This window comes from Vidua chalybeata, chromosome 12 (genome assembly GCF_026979565.1).
Source record: "Vidua chalybeata isolate OUT-0048 chromosome 12, bVidCha1 merged haplotype, whole genome shotgun sequence".
Taxonomy (NCBI): domain Eukaryota; kingdom Metazoa; phylum Chordata; class Aves; order Passeriformes; family Viduidae; genus Vidua; species Vidua chalybeata.
Genome location: NC_071541.1, coordinates 12,705,546 through 12,730,280, shown reverse-complemented (window position 1 = coordinate 12,730,280; position 24,735 = coordinate 12,705,546). Strand labels below are relative to the sequence as shown.

At 37.3% G+C, this 24,735-nt stretch overlaps 1 protein-coding gene across 1 annotated transcript in view; it reads right to left on the bottom strand.

Annotated features, from left to right (window-relative positions):
• Positions 1-24,735, bottom strand: part of ARHGEF3 (Rho guanine nucleotide exchange factor 3) — a 106,933-nt gene that overhangs the window by 54,536 nt on the left and 27,662 nt on the right. Inside the window, 1 exon segment of the mRNA XM_053954015.1 lies at positions 17,619-17,685. Within this exon segment, the coding sequence (XP_053809990.1) occupies positions 17,619-17,685 (67 nt within the window).

Genomic DNA, 24,735 nt, shown 5'->3' with positions numbered 1-24,735 from the left:
AAAATAAATAACAGTTCAAGATAATGTATTTGCATAGGCATATCACACCCTTAGATCTCCTTAGTCAGAGACAGACTCATTTCAAAACCAAACACTAAAAAACTTTAATCCTTTTTTATACAGAAATCCATTCTAACAAAACAGACCTTTACCATGTCCCCAAAACAAAAATTCCAAAACAAAGAAAACTAGAAACCATTCAATTAGCCTGTATTTCAGATTGTTTTCATATGAAAATTGTTTTTAAAACAATCTTTCCAGAACATACACCTGGACACACCTCAGTACTGCTAATTGGAAGAAAATAACTTTTTAAATAATAGAGTTTTATGATTTAAATAAATGTAAACAAGTAAAAGTGCATATATACACACCTACATACACACACATATAAAAATATATACATTTTTTATGTATACATACATATAACAAGTGTATACACATATACATTTGCAATAATACAGAAAAGGGAACACCATTTAGCTAACAAAGTTTTGTATCATTTTGTATCATTGTGCCTTTTTACTGTTGAGAAAAAGGCAGTGGGCTTTATGTTCCTCTCTAGCTTATGGCACACTTTTATCAGGGACAGTATCTGTATCAGACTAAATTAAAAAACAAAACTACCCAAAGACAAGAAATTTTAAGAGATCAGGTAGAGCAAAAATAAAATCAAAAGGGATTAATGTGGAAGGATGGGAGAAAACTGATCAAATACTTAATAAAAAGTCAAACATCACAGGCCAGGTTTAAACCACACCTCAAAGGGTGGATTATATCTGCATGAAAAGCAGAATTATTACATGATTTTTTTTTTCTTTTAATTTTAGAAAGCAATCAGTACCTCCTGAGCCAGCTGAGAACACCTCTACACCTACAGGGAACCTTCCCACCCAAAGCCTGATGATGGCTTTATGCCATAGGAATCACAGCTGGTGTTGAAGCAGCTCAGAATAAGGCAGGAGCACATCATCATTTCTTTATAGAAAGACATCAAATCACAACAATAATCCAGACTTCCATCTGAATCTCTAGTCACACTGTTTCTATGCACTTTTTATTAAACCCAGTTAGCCTATAAATTGTCTTGATGTGTAAGTACCTTTTATCAGCAACATCCACATGTTTATACTCAAATATAGATGTGCACTTCTAAGCACCCTTCTAATTCTTAAATCTCTAACATGTACAGAAGCTGGTAAGTTCAAAAAATATTCAGAGATATATTCTTTTTTCTTTGTAGTTTGTCAGTGCATCCACACCCATCCTACCAACACACGTATCTCTCTTCAAAAATCCTGAAAAATACCACTTGCTAAGACCATATTTATTCTTTTAATGACACCGAAAATTCCATCTACTGTTGCTCCAGTGTTATAAGATCTGTTTCAAGTTTTCACTCTTCCATTTCAAATCACATTCAAATGATCTCAAAATGATCAAGCTCCCCGTTAGTTCCACCACAAAGTAGGGAGGACTCAGGACAGAGTCCAGTGATGAGGCACAAATAGTACAAAACAGATGTTACGAGGAATGCAAAAAGGGAGGTAGGGCGAAAGAAAAAACTACAACTGGACTGCTTCAATGTTTCAATTCTCCTAGCTAATTTTAAAGTTTCCAAAAGTTTAACAGATGACACAGCCAGAAAACAGAAAAGTTAAAACATTTCAGTTTAGTCTTCCTAATACAAGAGGAATGCCTAAAACCCAGCATCTTTCTTACCTGGTGTTATTATTCAGTAAATGAAATATGCCTTGAATCCAGCTTAATTGCTAAGCAAGAGATTAATAACCTTAAATTGAACAATCACTAACTTAACATTTCCTGCCACAGGCGATTGGCTATAATCCCACCAAGCAGAGTTCAGAAGAGAACTAGAAGAGACAGGAGTGGTGTTGCACTACCCAGCCTCAAGCCAGAAAGATACTGAAAAAAAGAGTAAACCTCACACAGGATTACACACTTTCCATCATATCACATTCCTGCTGCACTGGTAATAAGCATCTAAAATGAATTAAAAGGCAGAGAAGACACACACAAAAAAAAAAAAAAAAAAAAAAAAGGTAGAGCCTGGCTGATATAATGCACAATTCCAGAAAGTCTGTATAGCAGAAGAATGTGATATATCACACAAACAGCTCGGTCTGCAGTCCCCAGCAAGAAATATCTGCATTTCCAGTTGAATATATGGCTTGGTTCCGAGATAACCAATTACAATTTCACAAAAAAGAGACAACTCATTCCCTAGAGTTTAAGCACTTTCAGAAAGAGATGGATCTTCCACCACCTTTAAAGGTCAGACCTCTTGGCCTTCACCACAGCCTGTCACTCGCCTTCATGCCAATACCTGTCAGCCTCCCTGTTCATCTCCCACTTCCATGGCTGTACCACTGACAAGAGAGAGGGATGAAGAGACAAAAGCATCTTAAAACAAGTTTCCCCAGAGCATAATGCCTTTTTTAGCTGAATAGTATATTATATGTGCTTTTGGAGACCATAATCTCAGAATAGTGAATTCTAACACAACATTTTTTGAAGTCCAGAACCTGCTACCTTACATTTCAGTATCACAGTTCTTTATGTTATATTGGCAAAAGAAACTTGCAATCAAAACAATTTTAGTGCTATAATAAAACTGTTTTCCATGTGTATTTCCACAGCCCTCTCCTGTTTGGAATACCAGAGACATTCCAGGTTTCATTTTCTCCAGAGTGACACAAAGTCCTTAAGATTATTGCTTTTAAGAAGAAATGTCCAGAGATGATCTGACTGCACAATCTGCACTGAGATAGGGACACAGCATGGACAGTCCATCTTCCCACCCCGCACATGTTCAGCTGGCAGGAGCCCTGGATACTGGTGTTAGGAACACGACTTGCTTGTTCCTGATATTCCAAAGAAAACAAACAAATGAAAAAACAGACTCTGCTCTGTTACAGCACAGCAAAAACTGCAATGGAGGTGAGGTCATCTCTGCCACTGATGACTTTCACATTTTTCAAACACTTCCAGGAGTGATCACATCTCTGCTGGCCAAAATGGCAGCTCCTTGGCAGCCTCCCTTCACCACAGCCAGCAGGCTCTGCTTCTGCACTGCTTGTTGTGATGGATTGGAGATTTTCCGGTCAATGTAATGTAAAAGGAACACTGAAGTGAACAATGAAATGAAAGTTATATTCAATGTGTTTAACATGAACAACAGGAAATGGGTGTGCATGTACGGGATGCTGTAAGGACAAGGATTAGCACAGCTTTGTTTGAGGACTGGTATTTACTTTGTCTTTGTTTAACCTTCTTCCTTCCCCTTTTTAGAAGACAGGGGAGAGGACCAGTAACTGGAATCTAGAACATTTAAATACACTGACACTTCTGCAAACTTTACAGCAAAGTCCAAAGCAAATTCAGCTAAATAACTCACATTTATTTCTTCTCCACAGGAGTTTTTTGTTGCATGAGAATCCTTTCTCAGCCAGAATCTGAACACTCCTACATAAATTATGCTTCTAATTAACACAATCAATATCTAATTATTTTAAACTCACCTAGTATATAAATAAAAAATAAGATGCAATATAAAAGAGTCCATACACTATTTAGATTCAGCTTCTGTTCTTCTCTCAAACACTTTTCAGCTGGGATCTGTCAGATCCAGTTCTGTATGTCTCCAAGTAACATAACCAGTCAGCATGCAAACAGTCCCTGGATTCCTTAGTCTTCGGCAAGCTGAGGTGATGAATTTGCAGCTCCTGGCCTTGTATGTTTGTGCTGAGGAAGTTTAGCATAGGATTGGTTGTAAAAGCAAGAATAATCAAAGTTGGAATGTTTTAATTCTCTAACTCTATCCTTAAAGGTTTTGTGCACTTGCAGGGCACACAGGCCCTTGAACATCGAGTCACAGAATCCCTTATGTTGCAAAATCCCTCTAAGATCATCAAGTCCAACCATAGCCCAGCACTGCCAAGCCACCACTAACTCATGTCCCTCAGTACCACAACTACATGGCTTTAAAAATCTCCGGGGATGGTGATTCCACCACTGACCTAGGCAGCCCATTCCGGTGCTTGACAGTGCTTTTAGTGAAGAAATTTTCCTTAATATCCAACCTAAACCTCCCCTGGCACAACTTGAGGCTGCTTCCTCTTGTCCTGTCACTTGTTACACCTGGGAGAAGAGACTGACCTCCACCTGGCTACACCTTCCTATGAGGTGTTGTAGATCCATAAGGTTTCCATGTCCCTGATTTGCCTCACATTATAGCCCCCTGCCTTGATCACATATTTCTGAGAACTTCAAAGTACATTTTTAGTCAACATACACACAAATATTTTGAAATAACTTGGATTCCTAAATGAGATTATTTTTTTAAGTTTTCCAAGAAAGGATGCTGTAAACTGGGGCTGGAGCTGAGAATCTGAGATCACTTCTGTTCTCTGGTGTCCCTAATGGGCTACTCTTATTCACATATTAACAGTACAAAATCAAAGCTCAACACAAATCATTAAGAACAAGCAAATACTGAATGCTAACCACTGCAACATATAAGACAGGAAAGTTTTTATATAGCAGTTTGAAATGACAGATCTTAACTCTATACTTTGTTCTACTCTTGATGAACATGACAATCAGGAAGCATTTATCCCCAAAATATCTAACCTGACTCTCTCTTGCCATGAAAAAAGCCCATTTATTCTCATGCTGCACTTTGCAAATACAGAGAACTAGTGCCCACTTTGCAATTGTTTACACACACTCAGATAAACCTATACTCACATCTTATATCATCTTGTTTTTCTACACACAAGATGGACTGAATATTTTAAACCTCCCTCAAAGGATGTATTTTCTATAGTTACTATCAACCTTGCTACTTTTCTGTCCGCATCTCCCCAAACTGCAGTGTCCATAAGAGCACCCAGTTTTCCAGGTGATACCACATCCACATGCTGCAAAGCAGACTCATCCTGCACCATAAATGCAGTGTAAGTAGGATGTGTTACAGCTTTCACTTTGACAATGGAGACAATAATGCATCTTGCTATAAATATTCCGCTTTAAGCCCTAGAGCATCAACTAAAATTCACATTTTCAGGCTAGGAGACTGAGGTAGAGATGTTTACATGGGTATGACAGATAAGCAGAAGACCTAAACCCATCACCCTGCAGCAACAAACGACCAATACAGAGAGAAAAATAAACCGTCCTCCATCCCATTGGGAATAGCAGAGTACGTTACCTCAACCTTTAGCAAATTTCTTTCCTTACATAAGGAAACATTCCTGCCAAGCAACACTTTGGCTTAATCAATACCCAATCTTAAATCGTGGCACACTTGGAAGGAGTATTGTACAATTCCAACTTACACACAAACAATAAAAAGTTACACGGTCCCGATTCACGCTTACCTGATGATGCACAAATAAGCAGCACCACACCATGAGTTATTTTGTATCGTACTCAGATTTTAGCAGGTTCCTTAATTTTCAGCGTGACAGTGGAAAGCCTTTGCTACAAAGGAGTCCCTGTGTCTGTCCCTCAGTTTTCGGCAGGAACTCCTCCCCATGCAGCCACACAGTTTGCTCTTGCTTCCTGTCATGCAGCGCACTGCAAGTATCAGAAGCTGATCTGCACTGTTGTGTCTATCTGTAGTGGTTTTTCTCTCACACGCTGGTTCACAATAATATTTTAAACAGACAAAAGTGTTTTACAAACAGCCAATAAGTCAACAGCACCTGTATGGTGAAGATACCACTAACAGGTTTCTAAAATAACAGGTAGGTGTTTGGGAACTTTGAGCCTCAGTAACTGAAACATTCCATCTCCACCTGTGCAATTCTTAAACAGCAGCAATGGGCTTTAAACTCAAGGGCAGACAACTATGTCCAAATGCAGATTCCCAGCACACAACAGCTGGTAGATACTAGGCAGAACTTTTAAGTATTTATTTTACAGATATATATATATATATTTTTTTAGCATTTGATAAGTTATGGGATGTGTTTAGGAGGAATTCTTAAATTAACGGAGGCATAATGGTAAAAATGAAGTACAGATTGTTTTAGAATCAGCCCAGAATAAAGGAGCAAAGATAAGAATGGCAGAGCACCCCAATTTTGCATGTAAGGACAAGTGCAGACTTTTATTTTATCCCCAGAAATTCAATATAGTTAGAAAGAAAGAATTACACCTCACTCTTGATCTGCCCCTATCCTGGTTTAGTCTTTTGTGACTCACTCAGATCTACAAACACAGAGCTGGTTTTGCTATCAGCAGAATTCTGCATTCTTCCAGTGGGCAAGAATGTAAAAAAAAAAAAATTTAGTTTGGGTAGCAAGATAACAGCAATTCATACTTCATCTTTAAAGCAAACAAGTCCTTAATGAGCTGGTGCAATCTTTCTTCAAAATAAAAAATTTCTGCTGAGCTTGGAGGAAGAAGATAAAAGGTGAAACTGATACCAGTGAGCAACCAGTTTCTTTGAGAAGAGGAGCCATGACATCTCTGCAGACAGAAAATACTGACTGAAAGACCTTTCAGAAAGCAGACATTTTAGGCCAAGACTTAAAAAATTCTGAAGCACATCACTCTCGGTGAATGCTATTGACCTGTCTTCTCTGCCCAAAAGTGAGGCAAAACCCAACCTAGCCACCTTCTTTTCAGACCCTTCCAGCAGAATATAGTGTATTTTTCCAGGGAAATACATATAAATTCTATATATAAGCCTGCAATATTTTACAAGTATTATTTAGTCTCTCTTTATTAATTTAAATTAAAGTTATTTCCTAAATAATCTTTTACCCCATACAGGAAACCCTAATCCTCTGCTATCAGAATTTGGTAACACCTGACCCAGGATCAAATACAGAAGTGCCATTTTTTTCCAAGTGTTATGATATCCATAGCTCTTTAATTGCACCAAAGATGAAGATAGGTATTTCTCAATCAGATTTCCTGGTAACATTTGGATTTCTGTATTCCACTTCCTGGAGACCACAACATGTAAAGACTTTAACTTGCTATGCTTCTTTATATGTGCACGTGCACTACTCCTTAGGCCGCCTATAACCACCTGCCTCAACAGCCATCAGAGTTTAAGCCTAAAGGCAGATACCACAGATTTCAGCTTTATGTCAGGCTTTCTCTCATCAATCTAGTAAACAACATTTAAAACTGTCTGGCCCCCTGCCTGTATCAATCAACACAAATTAATGGGATGGCAAAACCTGCTTTCTAAGGTCTAAGGGAAGAAAACATTGTGTGTTTTTCCCTGCAGTTGCCCAAGAATCACCTCCAAGGTACTCTGTACTTTGTTGACAGCAGCATCAAGGGCATCCACCTGAAAGAAAGTGCCTCTTGAACTTACTTATATTGTAGACAGCCACACAAGTACCAAGGAAGGAAATCTAAGATACCCTGTCTAGATTCCAGACAGCAACTTCATGCAAAGAATGAGGTCCAGAAATCAGAACTGACACACTCTAAATATGTAAACACATGAAAGCTGTGCAGTTACAGCAGTCCTGCTCAGTCCAACAAAACATGAAATGAAACAAGACAGCACCATGAACACAGGATCAAAAACAGCCAAAAAATCCGCAAAGCTGAGTAAAGGAAATTAAATATTGCTGTAACTATAGTCTTCAAGAACAAAGAATGAACACCAGCTATTCTTTTTTCCTTTTTTTTTTTTTTAATTAAAACAAATAAATCTGACAACACTATGTTTCAGGAAGTTTCCTGCCTTAGTATTCTCACTTGTAAAATGCCCAAAGCACTGTGGTGGCATAAGACTAAAGCCTGTCAAATGTCTGTAGCCAGCAGCACATGACAAGTCTTTATTCAGACAGCACACAGTTTCCAGTTGCTGTGTCAAAAAACACAGCAAAATGCAAGCAAAGCTACCTAACCAGATTCACTGTTGCTTTCTTCTCCAGAGTTCTTAAAATTGCAGATATTACAAATAGTAAAATAAATACATAAAATCCTTCTTCCAGGGCAGTACCCTACAGTTGCAACCAGGATTTTTACTGCACAAAGGGGAACATGCACATCTCAAGTGCTGTGAGGTTTGACCTGGCTCTTTCCAAGGGCTGGGAGAGATACTCACTGGTAGCAAATTCCCTGCAAGTCATCCAAATTCGTCAACCCATCTCCCATAGTACAAACCATTGAGTTTGTAGTTTCTCATGTGTTTCCCCAGAGATAAAGATCTGGGGAACCCTCAGACAGTGCTTCCCAGAATGTGAAAAAGATTGCCATTATTTGTTCAAGACATTCAGAAGAGAATAATTTTTATTTTTTCTTTTTGTAGTAGTCCAGACACAAGTGTCACACCAAACTGCACCAGCCACTGCCCAACTGAGGACCCTGAGGAAGCACTGCAGCTCTCTTCCATCGCCTCCTTGCAGCCAGGACATGCAATCTAATCTTTTTAGGATTGGTACAACTGCCCTCATTTCATGACCTTTGCACAAGGCTACAGCTCTGCTTTGGACTTTTGGAAGGGTCTGGGAGAATACTCAGGATATGACTGCTACTTCTGAGAATATTTGAAGTTGTGAACAACAGAAAGAGTACTTAGAAAAAAACTAAGTTTTGCAAATTCAGTGGGACAGAGATAGATTGAAACTGTCTTCTCGTTGTGCATTGTGAGTGTTTTAAAAATGCTAAATTTAACTCTTTCTGAAAAGCTTTGCAAGTAACCACAATCTAGAAAGAGACAGACACAACCCGTGTACAATTTTTGCATCAAAAACAATGTAATAAATATTTTTAAGTGTGCATTTTACATATCCTGAGAACATTACCTCAAATCATGTTAGGATCCTATTATATACACTGAATATATAGACTGTATATATACATATCATATTATAGTCATCTTCCATTAGAATGGGATATCCCATTTCAAAACGCATCACAGAACCCAGGAATTACAAAGATCTGTCACCATGAATGAAATTTAAGAGCTTCAACAGATCTGAATTTACTTTAAAAATTTAATTTAGTATTGTTAAAGGTTGTTACAGTATGTTCTTATACATGCTTAGATTGTAAATTCTTTAGAGAAATAGTAGCTTATTAATATGTTTGTGTAATATCCAGCAAAGCAGAGACCTTATTTTCTGGTTGCTACTCTGATAACAAAATTTGTTTCTAGGCTGCAATAAATAGAAGGCACCATCGTTTTGTTCTTACTAAGCATTTGTGTCAGATTGTAAAAGATGGCCATCATTTTTCACATTATAATCACAGCATTAGCTTTCAAGAAGAATCTTGCTCTTATGTTTAGAAATAATTAGGATTCATTCTACAACTGAGATGTTTGACCAAATCCAGTTGTGAAAGCACCTCTGTGTTTGGAACGAATGGGAGTCCTCATGGAGAGACCAACAAACCCACTCAAAATGCCTCCTCCAAATCAAGAAGAACTCAAACTTCCTTTTCTTTTCCCATCAGCTTCAGGACTGTTTATAAGCTGTTTCAGAAGCTGAGAACTTTTCAGGAGGTTTTCCTTCTCTCCTGGTCCTTAAAAGGATTTTGTTTAGCTTTTGGTCACAAGTACAACTTGACAAACTGAATTAGAACCTGCAGGACTGCAGAGGGACTGGAAATGGAGAGGAAGATGTTAGAACAAAACCTCCAGTATGGGGGATTTCCCAACTGTCTTTGGATATACTTTTGAAACCTTTTCCAAATGTGTAGTCCATCTATTTACTTTTTTTTAAATTTAATCCACAGTTTTAAATAATAATACTTAAGCACTACCTAATTGAAAACTTTTACAATCAACTTGGAATGATCAGTGAGTTTTTGCAGTATAAGCACTAGGAGATTAGACAACAAACCATCCAAACAATTTTGGGAAAATGGAAAGTCACATTAATAATGTATTTTTGTAACAGGTTGTGATAACACCAAGTTCTCCTTCAAGCATCACAACAAGTAAAACCAAACACAACAGCAGTTCAAGCCCTCTATGTTTGCAGTAGACAATTGAAAATAAAATTGCTAATATGAAACAATGTAGCATCAATAAATACTAATGTATAGTTCAAAACTGCTTCTAAAATGTTGGTTTCTCAGACTGAGTGGCATCAAATTCAGCTGGACAAGATCATCACTCAGTTAATCATTACAGGTTTCTGAAACAAAGTCATAGGAAATAGTAATTTCACATCACGTGTTCTTGAAGAGCAGGCACTGGTGGAGTGGGGGGAAACAAAGACAAAGAAATGGGCAGAGTTTGGTTTGAGTTAAACTGAACAGGGGTCAAGTTCATCTGCTGCCGAACAAAGAAAAGAACAGTAAATGACAGCAGGAGTACAAGGTAACACCCAGCCCATGATTAAAGACAGGAAATCTGCTCTATAACAGAACATCCAACTTAGCATATGAGAATCACAATTGGACCTATCTGCTTTATCACATGCTGCTTCTAGCTCAGTATTGTTTGTGTGTGTAAAATAGCTGGCATGGAGGGTTTATAGCACATACAGAATATTTCTACTATAAATAACAAACCACACCCAGAGCAAAAATAAACTTGTTACAAAGCACTTACAAAGATCCATAAAACAAAACACTACAACAGTAGCAGAATGACCAGATGAAGTACTAAAAAAACAAAACAAAACAAAACAATTCTTTGAAAAGATAAAATGAAATTTTACAAAACCCCTCCAAATGGGAGATATCACATATTTTCATTATCAGAAAAATTCAAGGTATTAATTGAATAACTGACCGTTAGTAAACAGAATATCTACCCTTTACAACAAAAGTAATGAGTGAAAAGTCTTGCAGATGTCAAAGTCTGTGGAGGTCTTTTCAGGAATGCCTCAGCCAAGTGCTCTATAAGGGCCTCAATACTCTTGTCCCAAGAAACAGAATCTAAATATAACTGCCATGTAATCAACTTGGAAGCATCTCTGTAAACTAGGTGGACAGTTTAATGGCTATGTACTTAACTCATAGATGACTTCAGATGTAAAAGCCGTGAAAGTTTAATGACACAGCTACTGAATTGAGTTAATGAAGCCAGTGCAAACTCCCAAGCAGTACAGCACTCCCTAGGTAGCACGAGCAGTAGTAGCTCATAAAACATGCACAGATTTGTCTACCTGAGTCCCCAACTATTGGAATCTTGGAATGTTGAAGTCCAAAGGCCAGCCAGCCTCATTTTCCTTTATAACTAATTATAAACAACTCACAGCTCCAGCACATTCATGTCGCCATACTACTGTATGCTGAGGACCTTGTAACTTACAGTACCCATTGACCCTACAAAGAAATATGGCCATTTATTACAGGCCTAAGAATCCAACATATCAACAAACCATGTTTGGCTGGAATTTCAAATAAAACATTCTAGTGTGACGTGGCTCATCTTGCATCACACACTGCGGGTAGAAGTTATGTTGATTAAGCCATGCTGACTCAGCACATGGCTTTGGAATAATACATTTTTTAATTCTTCTAATTTGTCTAACTGGTCACTCTGAATTTGTTTTTGAATTCAGTGTATACATTAAGAATATGACAATTCTGATGTGTTTTGAAACTGCAGATGGAACTGACTGCTATCCAGTTACGCAAATGCCACACAATGAATTTCTGATAGCATCTCTATTTGTGTGCCAATATAAACCTTACTGTTCCAAGAGAAATTAGTCTTGTGACTAATCAACAACAGTTCCAGTGGTTTGTTCAAAACCAAAACCAATAACAAGTTAAACCATTTAAAACTCCGCCCATAGATTAAGCAGGGAGACACCAAACCCAACTCTTTAACAAACAAAAATCCGTGTCCAGGATGAATATTTGCTACCATTTATAAGCTCCTGTCTTCTGAACCAGAAATTGTGTATTGGAAGGATATTCGTAATGCTCCGTACATTGCTGCTATCAATGGTGTGAAGTAACGTTTCCCTGCTCCTGAAAGAAAGAACTGCAAGAACAGACTTGCTTCTTACTATTTCTGGTGTCTGGTTATCAGGGCCATCCTGGCCCAGGAAAGGTCAGTGCTGGACAGCAGCACAACAGCTCCTCCACAGAGGCAGACTAAAGGCAAGTATGAGCAGAGCCAGGCAGTAAAAGAAAAGGGCTGAGACAAACTCGGAAACGGAAGAGATCTAAAAGGAGTGAGTGGCACACAGGAATTCATCATCTGTTGGAAAGCAAAAAAGGAATATGGAATTCTTCTGTTCAAAGACTAAGGGGGAGGAGACAGGTCAGGGATTAAGCATCCATGTATCTTTAACCTGCTGCAGGTTAGAAGACATGGGCCCTCTCTGCAAAGGCAAAGGGAGGAGAGCAGCCATGGGGAGCAGGGATCCCAGCTAGACTCCCCTGCTCAGAGTCTCTCTTTGCCATGAGAAGGAACTGACTGCTGACTGCTATGCCACAACAGGGACAATTACTCCACTCCCAGCTATGCTGTGAGTACTCAAAATAGTCACTTATAAAAACATGCTGTCACTGACAAAGTAACCATCCTCCTCCGAGGAAGCTGCTTAAATTGTGCATAGGAGTAAACTGAACTAACAAAAAACCACATGTGTTTTTTAATGCATATGATACCTTGTGTTTTAAAATCATACTGGACATACCAAGAGATAATGGTATTTAAGCACATTTGATTTAGAGACAGTAGTGCATAACATTGTTTCAACAAGTATGAAAAAAGGTCACTTCTAATAAGTTTCTGTTACAGGTAACATCATTGCTTAGGCAAACAAGTATCAGTGGATACAGAAATTAAGTAAAACCAGGCAGAATCCAGGAGAGGTACAGAGGTGCTTTCTATGGCAGCAAATAATAATATAATTTATCCAATTATTCATCAATTTAAAGCCAGGATAAAACTTCTTTTATCTCTTAAAAATTTTTATTCTGTTGAGATTCGTGCACCCTGAATGGGATAACTCAAGTGTGCCAGTCTGCACAAAAATATACTGTTTTCCAAATACTGTCTGAAAAGTGTGGAATTCTTCTCATTTGGCATGACAGACACCTTTCCCTCCACAAACACATATGCAGTAAAACTAGCACAGAAACCACTTACATGTCTAAAATTGACTTTCAGCATATTTAACACTTTTTTTACAGATTTCTCATAAATTAGATCAGCCTTCCTCACAGGTGACCACATCTACATCTCAGTTAGATGCTTTTGAAAAACTAGAAAGGAAACAAGAAAGGAGGAAATAGGAAGAAGCCCCACTGCAATAAATTATCTTCAATCTTCAGGCAACTGCACACTAAACACAAACTATTTCAAGTACAAAATGTTAGTTTAGATTTCACTATTTTCAGCACTGAAGATCTTCAGTCAAATTTGTTGTGTCCGGCAGGGAGAAAATAAAGTAACCATCATAATGGTTTCAGATGTCTGCATAAAGCATGCAGGAAAATAATGCTCTCTCAGTGGAACAGTGGAGAGGTGTATCAGAGACAGTGCAGACAAAACCAGCATCCTCTTCAGTTCTGCCTACAGCCCAATATTCTTCACTAATCAGGTACCTGCTTTTCTTTTGATTGACTGGCAGTTTCTTCATAGTCACCTCAAATGTCATCATAGCAACACTGAGTACCACTACTGCAAATTTACTTTTTTTTTTTTTTTTTTTTTTTTTTTTTTTTTTTTTTTTAGGAAAAAAATCATTTGAAGACTTCCATTTGCATATGTAAGTCTAGAAGTTTATCCTGCTGGCATAAACAAAGTGGGTGCTTTTAAGGGAGCAGGAAGGGAGACAGACAAAGTGACTGAAATCTCAAACTCTCAAGAGATTCTTATTCTGCTTGAATTCAGAACTTCCTTGTTTATAAAACTGACTGCTCTTAGCATAGTAGAAAATAGCATACGAGCATATAACTCAAGAATGTATCATAACTACCAATAAACCACAGAAGCTTTAATCCTCCCATCTCCTAATTGTGTGTGGATGACTGTACACATGTAATTTTCATTTGATGGAATGCTTTGTGAAATTAAGCTGTTTCCCACTCTACACAGCAACATAACACATTATTTCCACAGACACTCAGAGCAGCATATTGACCTGCTCTTACTTACAAGCACCAAACAGTAATGTAGAGGGAAGCCACATATCTGCATCAAGGTTTTAAGGGAAGGGTGGCATGGAGATACGAAGGACAGTGACAGTTAATGGTAATCAGAAAATAACACAAAAATAGAATTAATACTATTTTCTGTGCCAAGATCTGTGCTGGTGTTTTCTTTATATTCATTACTGACCTGCCTCTGAAATGTCCTATCCCTTCAGGTATTTGTACTTCCTTCTCCTTACCAAGTCCTAGGCACAATTTGCTCCCCACTGACATGATGTTATAATTTCAGGGCCAGCACTTTCAAATGCTGAACTGATAAACCTGCAGTGCTCTATAGATTTCTGCCTCTAGTTTGTACATCCATCTCTCTGCTTTTATACTCACTAGCTTTCCTCCATTTCTATACTTTATCCATTTCCACACTCTCTCACAATTCTTTCACAGCTCTTTGCTTTTTCCACCCTGACTATCCCTTTTTCCAAGTTGCAGATTCCTCCTCTTTCCTTCTCTAATCCTATACCCAAGACAGGATTTTGCTTTTATTCCTTTTCTATATTCTATATTTTATATTCCTTTGCTTCATTCCTTTTCTATTTTAAGTACCACATCTAACAGCTAATCTCCTAAGTTCTGGTCTTTCCTCCAGTATGGGATATTCTTATCTCCATAGGGTCTGTGTTTCTTCCTCTGGAATGACAGTTGTCACTGTAAGTACTTTCCCTTTATAATAGTCTATTTGCTAGACCTGACTATAAACATCTCTTCAAACCCCAAATTAACCTGATGCTTTCTGCATTTGCAGGAGGAGCTTACAGCAAAAAGATTTCACTGCCCAGTAACATAAAGTCTAAATTTTATCTCAACCAGGTTTGGTTTATTCAGTTAAAAAAAAAAAAATGAACTCCTTTCTCCCCAGTGATATCTAAACACTGCCCAAAACTCTGGAAGTCACTGCTACCACTATCTAAAAATGACAGAAACATGATGTCATTCTGACTCCAAAATCCCCACTGAGAGAGTTGAACGTGATCTCTAACCATGGAGCTCAAAAGAGCTGCTCAAGATGGAAATCAGCTTCTGATAAATTTAAGCAAGGAAAAGAGAAGTGCAGAGGAGTTTCTTTGGTAAATGTGTCACATCCGGGCCTTCCTTATCTTACTCTGAGGTTTACGTTGGTGTATTTTCCAGGTTTCTTTAACATATCCTTTTATCAGCATGATACAGAGAGAGACATTTCAACTGCGTGAACTGACTGCAAAGCAAGGACAGGCAGACGAACACAATGTTGCAGTTCTGTGCTAATCACTTTATTCTTTATTATTATTTGTTACTGCTGAAATGATCCTGTATTACAGTCTGTAATAATAAAAATAGAAGTTTAAAACAACATAGCCATCAATAAGTCAGCTCCAGAGTTGTGTTTGTTATACTCAGCTGTGGCTCTGCTCCACTGTCAACATTAACCTAGTTATTTTAGCCAGTAAGGTTTTAGTCCTGTTTGAGAAGAGGCATCAAAGCCAACCTATTATCTTTCACTATCTCTATGAAAACCTGTGTGACTTCAAGTCTGCTCATTGGGCTTTTCATAACACAATTTTTCCATCCATCAAAATAAAATTAATGCTCACACAATGCAAATATCAACAGACACTTAGCTCTCTCTTTTCTACTGCTCAGCTATCTTGGCTTCAGCATCCAAACAGGTCAAGTGAACAACTCAAACAGGTTTTTCCCTTGATGCAGCCATTTATGTCTAACAATTAACTGCAATTGCCTACTACACACTGTGTGAAATATTACAGCTGTACAACTTGGTAACTGTGTTACTATCTCATAAGTTTCCTTAAAATAAGGTGGCAGCCACCTGCCACAGATCTTAATTTTTACACATGAAGGAAGCAGTTTGAAGATCCATTAACTTGTTGCCTGTTTCCTCTACTATTTGTATCTCCTTTCAGGTTCTTGATTCTGAAGGATTTTACTCCCCAGTTTTCCATTCTTTGTGTACAGCTCACTCCACACAGGATGACAGACCTCATGCTGCCACTGTGAAACCAGTCCTATGTCTTCACTTTAGTGAGCTACTGCTCTGAACTTGGGATCGCTGTTTCTTCAGCTACAACTCATACCTACAGTACTCTTCCCACTATTTTCATATCCACCTTCTTCCACAATTACTTTTCCAGCATAGCTGGGAGAGAACCGAGGGAAACACTAGAGTAATTTTATTTTTATACTGGCTCTGAAATGTATAATTAATCTACGGCTTAGAGGTTGTTGGTATTTTGCCTACATTCTTGACCATGCCATTGTGAGGGAACTATTTTCTCCATATCACCAAGAACTTCACCCTGGTGTAACACAAGAAACAGTGACAACAAAAAGCTCACAGTAAACAATAGTGGATGCTCTACTTAAAGCACCAAATTAGAATGCAGAACTCTGTGCAAAATGTTTTCTGTTTTAATAAAGTTTACCATATTATGAACAACACAGATCAGTAAATCCATCAATGCTATTAACTCTTTCAGCAAAGCATTTAAGTAATGTCTGTCTACTTAACTATTTTGTTGGAAGAAGCTCAGAGGAAACAAATTTATGTGGTCTCCTAAATACAACTCAGTCCACATTACTGGTAATGGTAATTTAGTGTTCATTATACTAAAAGAAGTCTGCAAGGCAGAAAAGCCTTTCCTTTAACCAAAATATTAGTATGACTTAGATACAACATGCAGTGACTTCTCCTGGACTGTATCCCAGGCTCCAGTACTGGCACACATGGCAAACATGCCATTGCCACAACACCACCATCACAGGAAGTTTTACACCAAATGGTGCAGAAGGACTCACAGGCCATAGGGGACAGAGAGGGGATAACATGGCTGACTCCCTGAACAAATTAACCTACTAAGCAGCTGAAACCTGAAGAGGACAAGAATAAAAGCTTGCCACCAGCTTATGTAAAGATTTTTAATGTCAGTTGCAGTGCTTTTTCATGTATCTTTTCAGTCAGTTTCATTGGGAACACACAAGCTTCCATATTTCCTTATTCAGCCAAGCAAATAGAAATAAAACCTATTCCCTTCTGCCTTGTAAGAGACACACATAATTTTTATGATTTAACTGTACTTCTGCAAAGACCACATATGCAAACTTGCAATAACTTTACAAATATCTATATTAGAATTAAACAGTATCAGTCCAGTTTCCATTATTTATTTTTATATATTATTTATAATTATTATTTATAGTTATTTATTATTATTAATTTTCAGATATGAAAACACACCCTATTTTTTAATTTAAAGTAGGTTAATGTACAATGTGATTATATCCTGCACCCCTCAGAAGAATACAATCAAACACATTAAAAAAAAAAAAGTAATTTTTAGAAAACCTTTTAATGAGGGTACAAAATTAAAAGTTCCAATCTAACTGATTGCCATGATTTTAGTCCTAACAGATCATGGTTTAACTACAAAGTTACACTGCAACAGAATACAGCAGGAGGGAATGTTATACCCTGAACAAAACAATACAAAACTTACCCCTCTGAAATTCCAGCCCTTGGTGGAAGAAAACAAGGAAAAATTATTCTGTTGCTGCTGTTTCGGCCTGCAAGATGAGACAAAGAAAAGTGTTTACATTTCAGCTGCCATATTTTCTATCTGAGTAACAGAATGACAATAGAGGGAGAAAAGAAAAACACATGCTTCAAGTACTATGACACTTAGATTTCCTTGGCTGTACCTCTGACAGGTTTCTGTCTTCAGTGTAGTTACATGTTTTAATTCAAATTGAGCACTAAGGGACATGGCAGCCTTTCAAGCGTTCAGAGATGCTCTGACCTGATGTCTGACAGCAACTTATTCCTCCCACTGATTTTCAGCAGAGACAACCCTGACCCAAACAGTCTTTGAAGCTGCAATTATGCCACGTGATGCAAGATGGTCTGGAGGGGGACATTTCAGAGCCTTTAATCCTGACAGTGGAGCTACACAAAGCCATAAAAAAGCAAGTTAGCCAGCCTCTTGTGTGACGCTAAAAACTAGAAGCTGAGTTCTGTTTTTACTCCTTCCAAAAAATCTTTCTCTTACCCTATAATTAACACTGGACAATTATTTCTGAAAAGTAACCATAACATGGCCCACTTCTCTCCTAATGAGTGCTTTTTACCGGTAAGATCCTCAATTAGTTCACAAAGGTAGGCAAACATGGCTGAGATTTTACACATGAAGTCAGATCAAAGCTCGAGTGACCTGCTGAAGCTGACCAGACCAACACATGGTTTGGCAGCAGGAGCCAAGTGCTGAGCACGCTGCAACTCCAACCTTGCAATTAGACAGGTTACAGAAGCAACCACAAATAGTAACAGAAATATTAAAACTTGGTTAAAACCCAGCAAATTAAATGTCTGCTTGTCAAATCTTACCATCCATAAAGAACACGACAGACACTTGAAGCACTGAACTAGCACACAAGTTCTTCCTGCTGCTTATAGTTCCTGAAGGACTCCAACACACCATAACCCAATTTTTTTTATTACAATCAGGATAGCAGTAGTTTCCACTATATTTTTTTCTGCCTTCTATTTTTTGGTGTAAAATATTTGGTGTATGAACGCTTTTGTTTTCATGTTCATTAAATCACCTCACAGAACTGTGATCACAGTAAACACTTTTAGATGCCAGCATAACACAAACAACTATAATCTTGACAATTAATTTTTGTAACATCAAAGGTTGAGATGTAAATCTTCTCAGTTTTTCACTGTACCAGCCTGCCAACCAGAAAAAATATTAATATTGAAGTGCATTGGTAAAGTCATTAAAGAGCACAAGGCAGCACACACAACAGACTTTAGTGTTAAAGACTGTCCCACTGATAAATCTTCCACTACAGCTTTCCAAGTTAAAATATTTTGAAACTGAATTTCTAACATAAAAACCTCAATTCTTAAAAAAAAAAAGTTTGAACTTACATTTCATCATTTTTATCTTCTATTTTAATGCTGTCTGTGCATTTATTTTCCCACTTTGTTAAGAATTGCAGTCGTTCTATATGAAGATGAATGTAGGGGAAGCAAAAGACATTTCAACTTCAATAACGCAAGTTTATGGCAGTTTAGACAATATTTCATGGGAAATTAATGACTTGATTAAAAACTATCTATCTCCCAATCATTCTGTAGTAAGAACTGAGAACTCTGTAATAAGCAATAAATTTGTCATATCATCCATTTACACTCAACTAAAATCAAAAAGTCAAAGTCCATCCAGCAGAAGAAGGATGACTAAGCAATTGTTATCATCAATCTGTAACTTCACCATTCACTGACAGCAACCCAGCCTACACAAAAACAGACAGTCTTTACAAACAGCAAACACATCAAATTTACATTTTGCAGTAGGTATCACAACAGGTATCCTCTTCCCTCTTATCAATCAAGAACCTTACTTCATTTTGATGAGAATGAATCTCCCCATCATTCACAATGGTCTGCTAACTCTTCTTTTTAATGCTACTGTGGTGTTATTAAAGGGCCTTAAATGCAGCATCCTAATCAAACAATGTAGTTTTACCAAAAGGAGTTAATTACAAAGTCAGAGAAGCATATGGATGTCACTCTATGCTCCTCCATGACTTGCTGACCCAATCTGATATCAGGGTACAACAAAATTCTCCACAAAATATTTTTTCCACCCAATGTGTGCAGCACTCTTCTAAAACCAGACTGAAGCATTAGACTCACTTAGCACCCTATGTACTACCTTAAATAATTTCTTCCAAAACTTTCACTTTCATGCATTTGGCCTGATTATTACTTCCCTATTTTCTACTCTGTCAGAGGCATTTGAAGTCTGGAACACAGTGAACGTTTCAAGGGAAATGGGAAGTCTCCTTTCCCATTGCAAACAAACACTTCATACAGCCCATCTCAAACGTACTGAGATATTAGAACTGCAGAAGAACTATCCCACCATTTTCCTGAAAGACTGTTTCAGAAATCTCATTATTCCCATAACTGGGGATGATCTAGATTAAACATATTTGTCAATTGTTTATGATCACCATTCTGAATCAACATTTTCCAGCCTAACACACCTCACAATGAAAATGAAGCAACAAATCTTCTGATTCTCAAATGCCCCTCAAGCAACAAAATTTATTTCTATCAAAAGCAAGACCTCATTTACAGTTTTCAGTTTGGTCCTTCACTATCTTAAAGTTATTTTGATCACTTGGTCTTCCCACTGTCAACATCATTGAAAACTGTACTGAAAAGAAATAAAGTATTGCAGCTTTTTCAAACACATTTTAAATTAATGTTTTGCTCTTTTTTTTTCCCTACTAACACATTACTACTGTTACCTCAGATCATTCTGTTTACTGGATAAATCCTTTCTGAAGTGCAGCAGAATATGAGCTAATTAAGAAACAGCCTGTGTTATAAAACTATTAAAATAATAGTTTAAATAATAATAATTAGTAATATAATTGTTAATAAATAATAAATATTAATAATTAATATTATTAATTATTAATAATAACAATAATTAATGATTAATCTTAATAATAAATAGTTAAAATAATATAAGATAATAAATAGCTATTTGATATTTTATATACAAAACTGTCAAAGTATTCTATTTTTGCAACAGCAAATAGATATTACACTTTGATAGGAGGGATACTGGTCCAATAGTGTATTAGATACACTTAGCTTTGTAACAAAATAATTTACAAGACCAATAATAAAAATCATCACTGGCATAAGTAGGTAGCAGATAGAACAAATAAAACATTAGGTTGAAAAAAAAAAGAGCATATATTAATGAGCATTAAAAGCAATTAGCAGACCTGACTTTTAGAGGCACATAAATCTAAAATAAATTATTCAGATACTATAGTAAGGATTTTTCAAATGTCAAGGGCGAGGTGGAGATGGCTCCTATAACTGAATGCACTGTGATGAACACTCTTGAAATGCACCACATGGGTTATCACAGACTAGATCCTGGTGAGATCACAGAGATTAAGAGGGGAGGAGCTCCTCCCTAAAATTACTTACAACGAAGAGTCTCAGAGCTGTAATTTCTAACATTAGACCTTTCTTACATGTGGATCTCTTTTTGTTTAGCTAAAAGGCACCAAAATATTTTCTCCTGGGCACCACAGTGTTAAGAAGGAAAAACTAAAAGTTTGGGGATATAGAGGAACTCTTCCGAGAGTGGGAGGGATGGTTCCATCTGAGCTTGGCTTGGGGATCACTATGGAAAGTTTACCTTGAGAATAAAACCTGAAACCAAGTCCCTCCACTGTGAGGAAAGCACAAGTGGGGTCTGTCCCTTGGAGAAGCAGCCCTAGAGAAACAAAGCATTGAGCCCATCCCTCTGTCTGAGTGTCAAACTGCTCCTCCTCATCAGCACAAGTTTTAACTGTGTATCCTCCATTTCACCTTTAAGCTCCAGCACTGGCAATATAAACCAGGAAATGGTGCCTTCACTTCTTAGCAACACAAATATATCTTAGACCCCTTGAAACTTTTACCAGGGAATGACTGACTGACTTGATTACTGCTAGTTCCTAGTGATCCTGCAGTTCAGTAAGAATAATTTAGAATCTTGCCAAACAAAACTTTTATTGCTGCAAGAACATCTGACACTGCTAATACCCTCTGTGCTCTAGCACCTGCTTTGACCAAGGTGCTTCTACCACTGTTTTGTAGCCTAGGGAATCAAATGCTTTTGTCCTTAAGATGTACAGGGTTTTCTGTTTAGGTTGTATCACACACACACTATGTATATATTATAAAAATATTTTTACATACTAAATTAACATGCCTCTCAGAATAAATCAGCGGAGCTTTTTTCTGCAACCTTTACTTTGCTGTAGGTTAGTTATATAATGATAATTGGTAGGTAAAAGTGTATAAAAGAATCTAAAAACTAAAATTCAGATTGAATGTTTAAAAGTTTCTATTACATTTACTAACAAAATGTTTTATCTGCCTTGAAGCATGATGATAAGTTAAGTGAACAGTTTATGACAGTTTATATTAAGCTCATGCAACTTCTACCTCTTCATCTGATCTTCCAGTCTATCTGCACACAGAATCACTGACTACAAGAGTATTTTTAAGATATGAATATCCAAACTGTGCGTGTTTTGTTTAAAATATTCAGCTGCTACATCCGTTCAAAGATAAAAGCTCATTTTTCAAATCTACATGAGTACTCAGACAATAAAAGGAAAGCTCAAACCACTTGGAGACAAACTGTGCTAACGAAAACTTCTTTTCAGTCTGCAGAAATAAAGGTTGTTACTACAGCTGTGAATATTTTACAAAGATACTGTTAAATAATAAATAGTACTTACTGCTCAGATCTGGTCTTTGCTGATGTCATCTGCTCAGCCTATCAAATATGTACACTAGAACACTGGTCATAAAGCACTGGAATAGTTGTGATACTAAATTCTATACACAAAAAATGTCAAAGTGGTTTACCTGGTGAAGCCTGAGATGTGCAAGAACATTTTAGCTTTGAACGGTAGTTTTGAATACAGATTTTCTCGGATATTTAAATAACACATAATAATGTACCTTTGATACTGATTTTAAAAGCATGCTTTTAAAAAAAGCATTTTAAAAAAAGCTCATGCTTTGACCTACTTAATAAAAAACATTGAATCATCCACCTGTAATCTCAAACAATATTTCTCTTTTATACTAAGACTGTGCATTTTGGCACCAAACTGCGATTGTGGAAAATTCCATTTATATTCCAGAAGTGCAAAGCAAATCTAACACAACAGAATTTGGCTCAGAAAATATTTAAGCTCATATAGAGAGTTTACTTGATGCGTTTTTCTTGCTAAAGGCAAAGTAACTCTAATACTGGGTGCATGTTTGATTTGCCAGGGCCTCATCCTGCAGCTCATCACAAATGGGTAGCTGGGGGCGGGGAGGCCACTCAGCAGAGCAACACTGAACACTTCGTGTCTTGAGAGAAACGAAAACACCAAGGAAAAAACCAGATGACTGATTTTCAGCTGTTGTGCTGACTTCCTGAATGCAAACAATCTTTTACTGTCCTACTCTCATGAACTGGCATAAATGCATTAAGAAAGAAAAACAGCGCCTGTGAAAGTGGCTGCAGAGACAAAGCAGGTACATGTAGCAGTGCGTTGTCACACACCTACACTTTTCCCATGCTTTCTGCAGAACATGTTTATTTATACTGTGAATCAATGCACCCTACCATAAAACAGTCCTAACAAAACCCAAAGAAGCTACAAAATGCATTTTTTTCATTTCTGTATTTGATTCATTTCCTGCAGAAATTAAAACCATCCTTATGAAAGATAAAAAAAAGAAATCTTAAGGCCAGCTGAAGAGCTACTTTCCAGTCTAAAACTCAGATATTCCAAATGATGTAACATTTCACGTTCTGAAGAATAACAAGCTTGATTTAAAGCTTTAAAGAAATAATAAATTATTTCTTCATTTCTAATTATTGCAGGTTGATGCAATAAATGCCATCAATATACAGGACTATAAAAGCATCCTCCTGACATACATGAACTCTGTCACATCTGAAAGAGAAATCTCTGGCTCTGGCCAACAGGAGGACCCAAATTTTTCTACTGTTACACAAAGGAGGACCCAAATTTTTCTGCTGCTGCATTAATGCTGGGGAGGATGTGAACAGAGTCCTATATTATGATTCTATTAAAAAAATCACCGTTTCATGAATATTATAAAAGGCTGAAATGAGAGCGATAATTCACAGCTTTACTTTGACTATGCCGCCCAAAAATATTCCTGTGTTGTTTCAATTATATTCAGAAGAAAAAACAGCAATAACGCTTGTTAATTTTTAGTCATTACCTCAGCCCACTTGTGTATCTCAGAGACACACTGAATTCTTTACAGGGAGTACAACTGCTCATTCAAAAGAAACGTTTGCTCATTTCCCCCCAACAGCCGGAGAGGATCCTCTGGTCCATGGAAAAACAAGATCTGATGGTAAGGTTTAACTGCCCCCATCATGACAGTCAGAAAAAGCCAAGCCCCGGAGCAAAAGCGTCACAACACTCATGCTCAAGGAAAGACAAGTATGCTTCGTTTTGTTTTCAAACTAGAACCTAAAGCTGGGAAATCCACTTCGGTTAGCAAGACTGGATACTTGCTGGTTAAACAGGAAAAAAAGGTTTCCACACAGAGAAATCAAACAAGGGATTTCTTCGCTGTTCAAAATCCACCCAAACAGAATTTTCATCTCTACCATAGAAAACCTAACAACACTCTCAAAATCCATTCAAGTGCTACCACACCATGTTCTTGATAAAGGAAATGGGTGTGTTCTGAAAGCCCTTTCTGTTTGGACTCATCTCATCTGGCTCTTTCTGAAGGTAAACTTGAGATCCTGTGGAGCTGTGATTAACTAACAGGCGTTCAGAGAGATCGGAAGCACTGAACAAAGCGGGCAACAGTATTTAAAACAAGTAACATCTGGAGGCAACTCAATCCTATACACAATTTTAAAACTTTTGTACGGCTGGTTCCTTATCCTTCATTTGCAACTTCATATTTTGTCTGCACTACAGCCTGCATTTCACCTGAAAGGGCAAAAAAAAAAAAAAAGTAAGTTGGTAACTAAA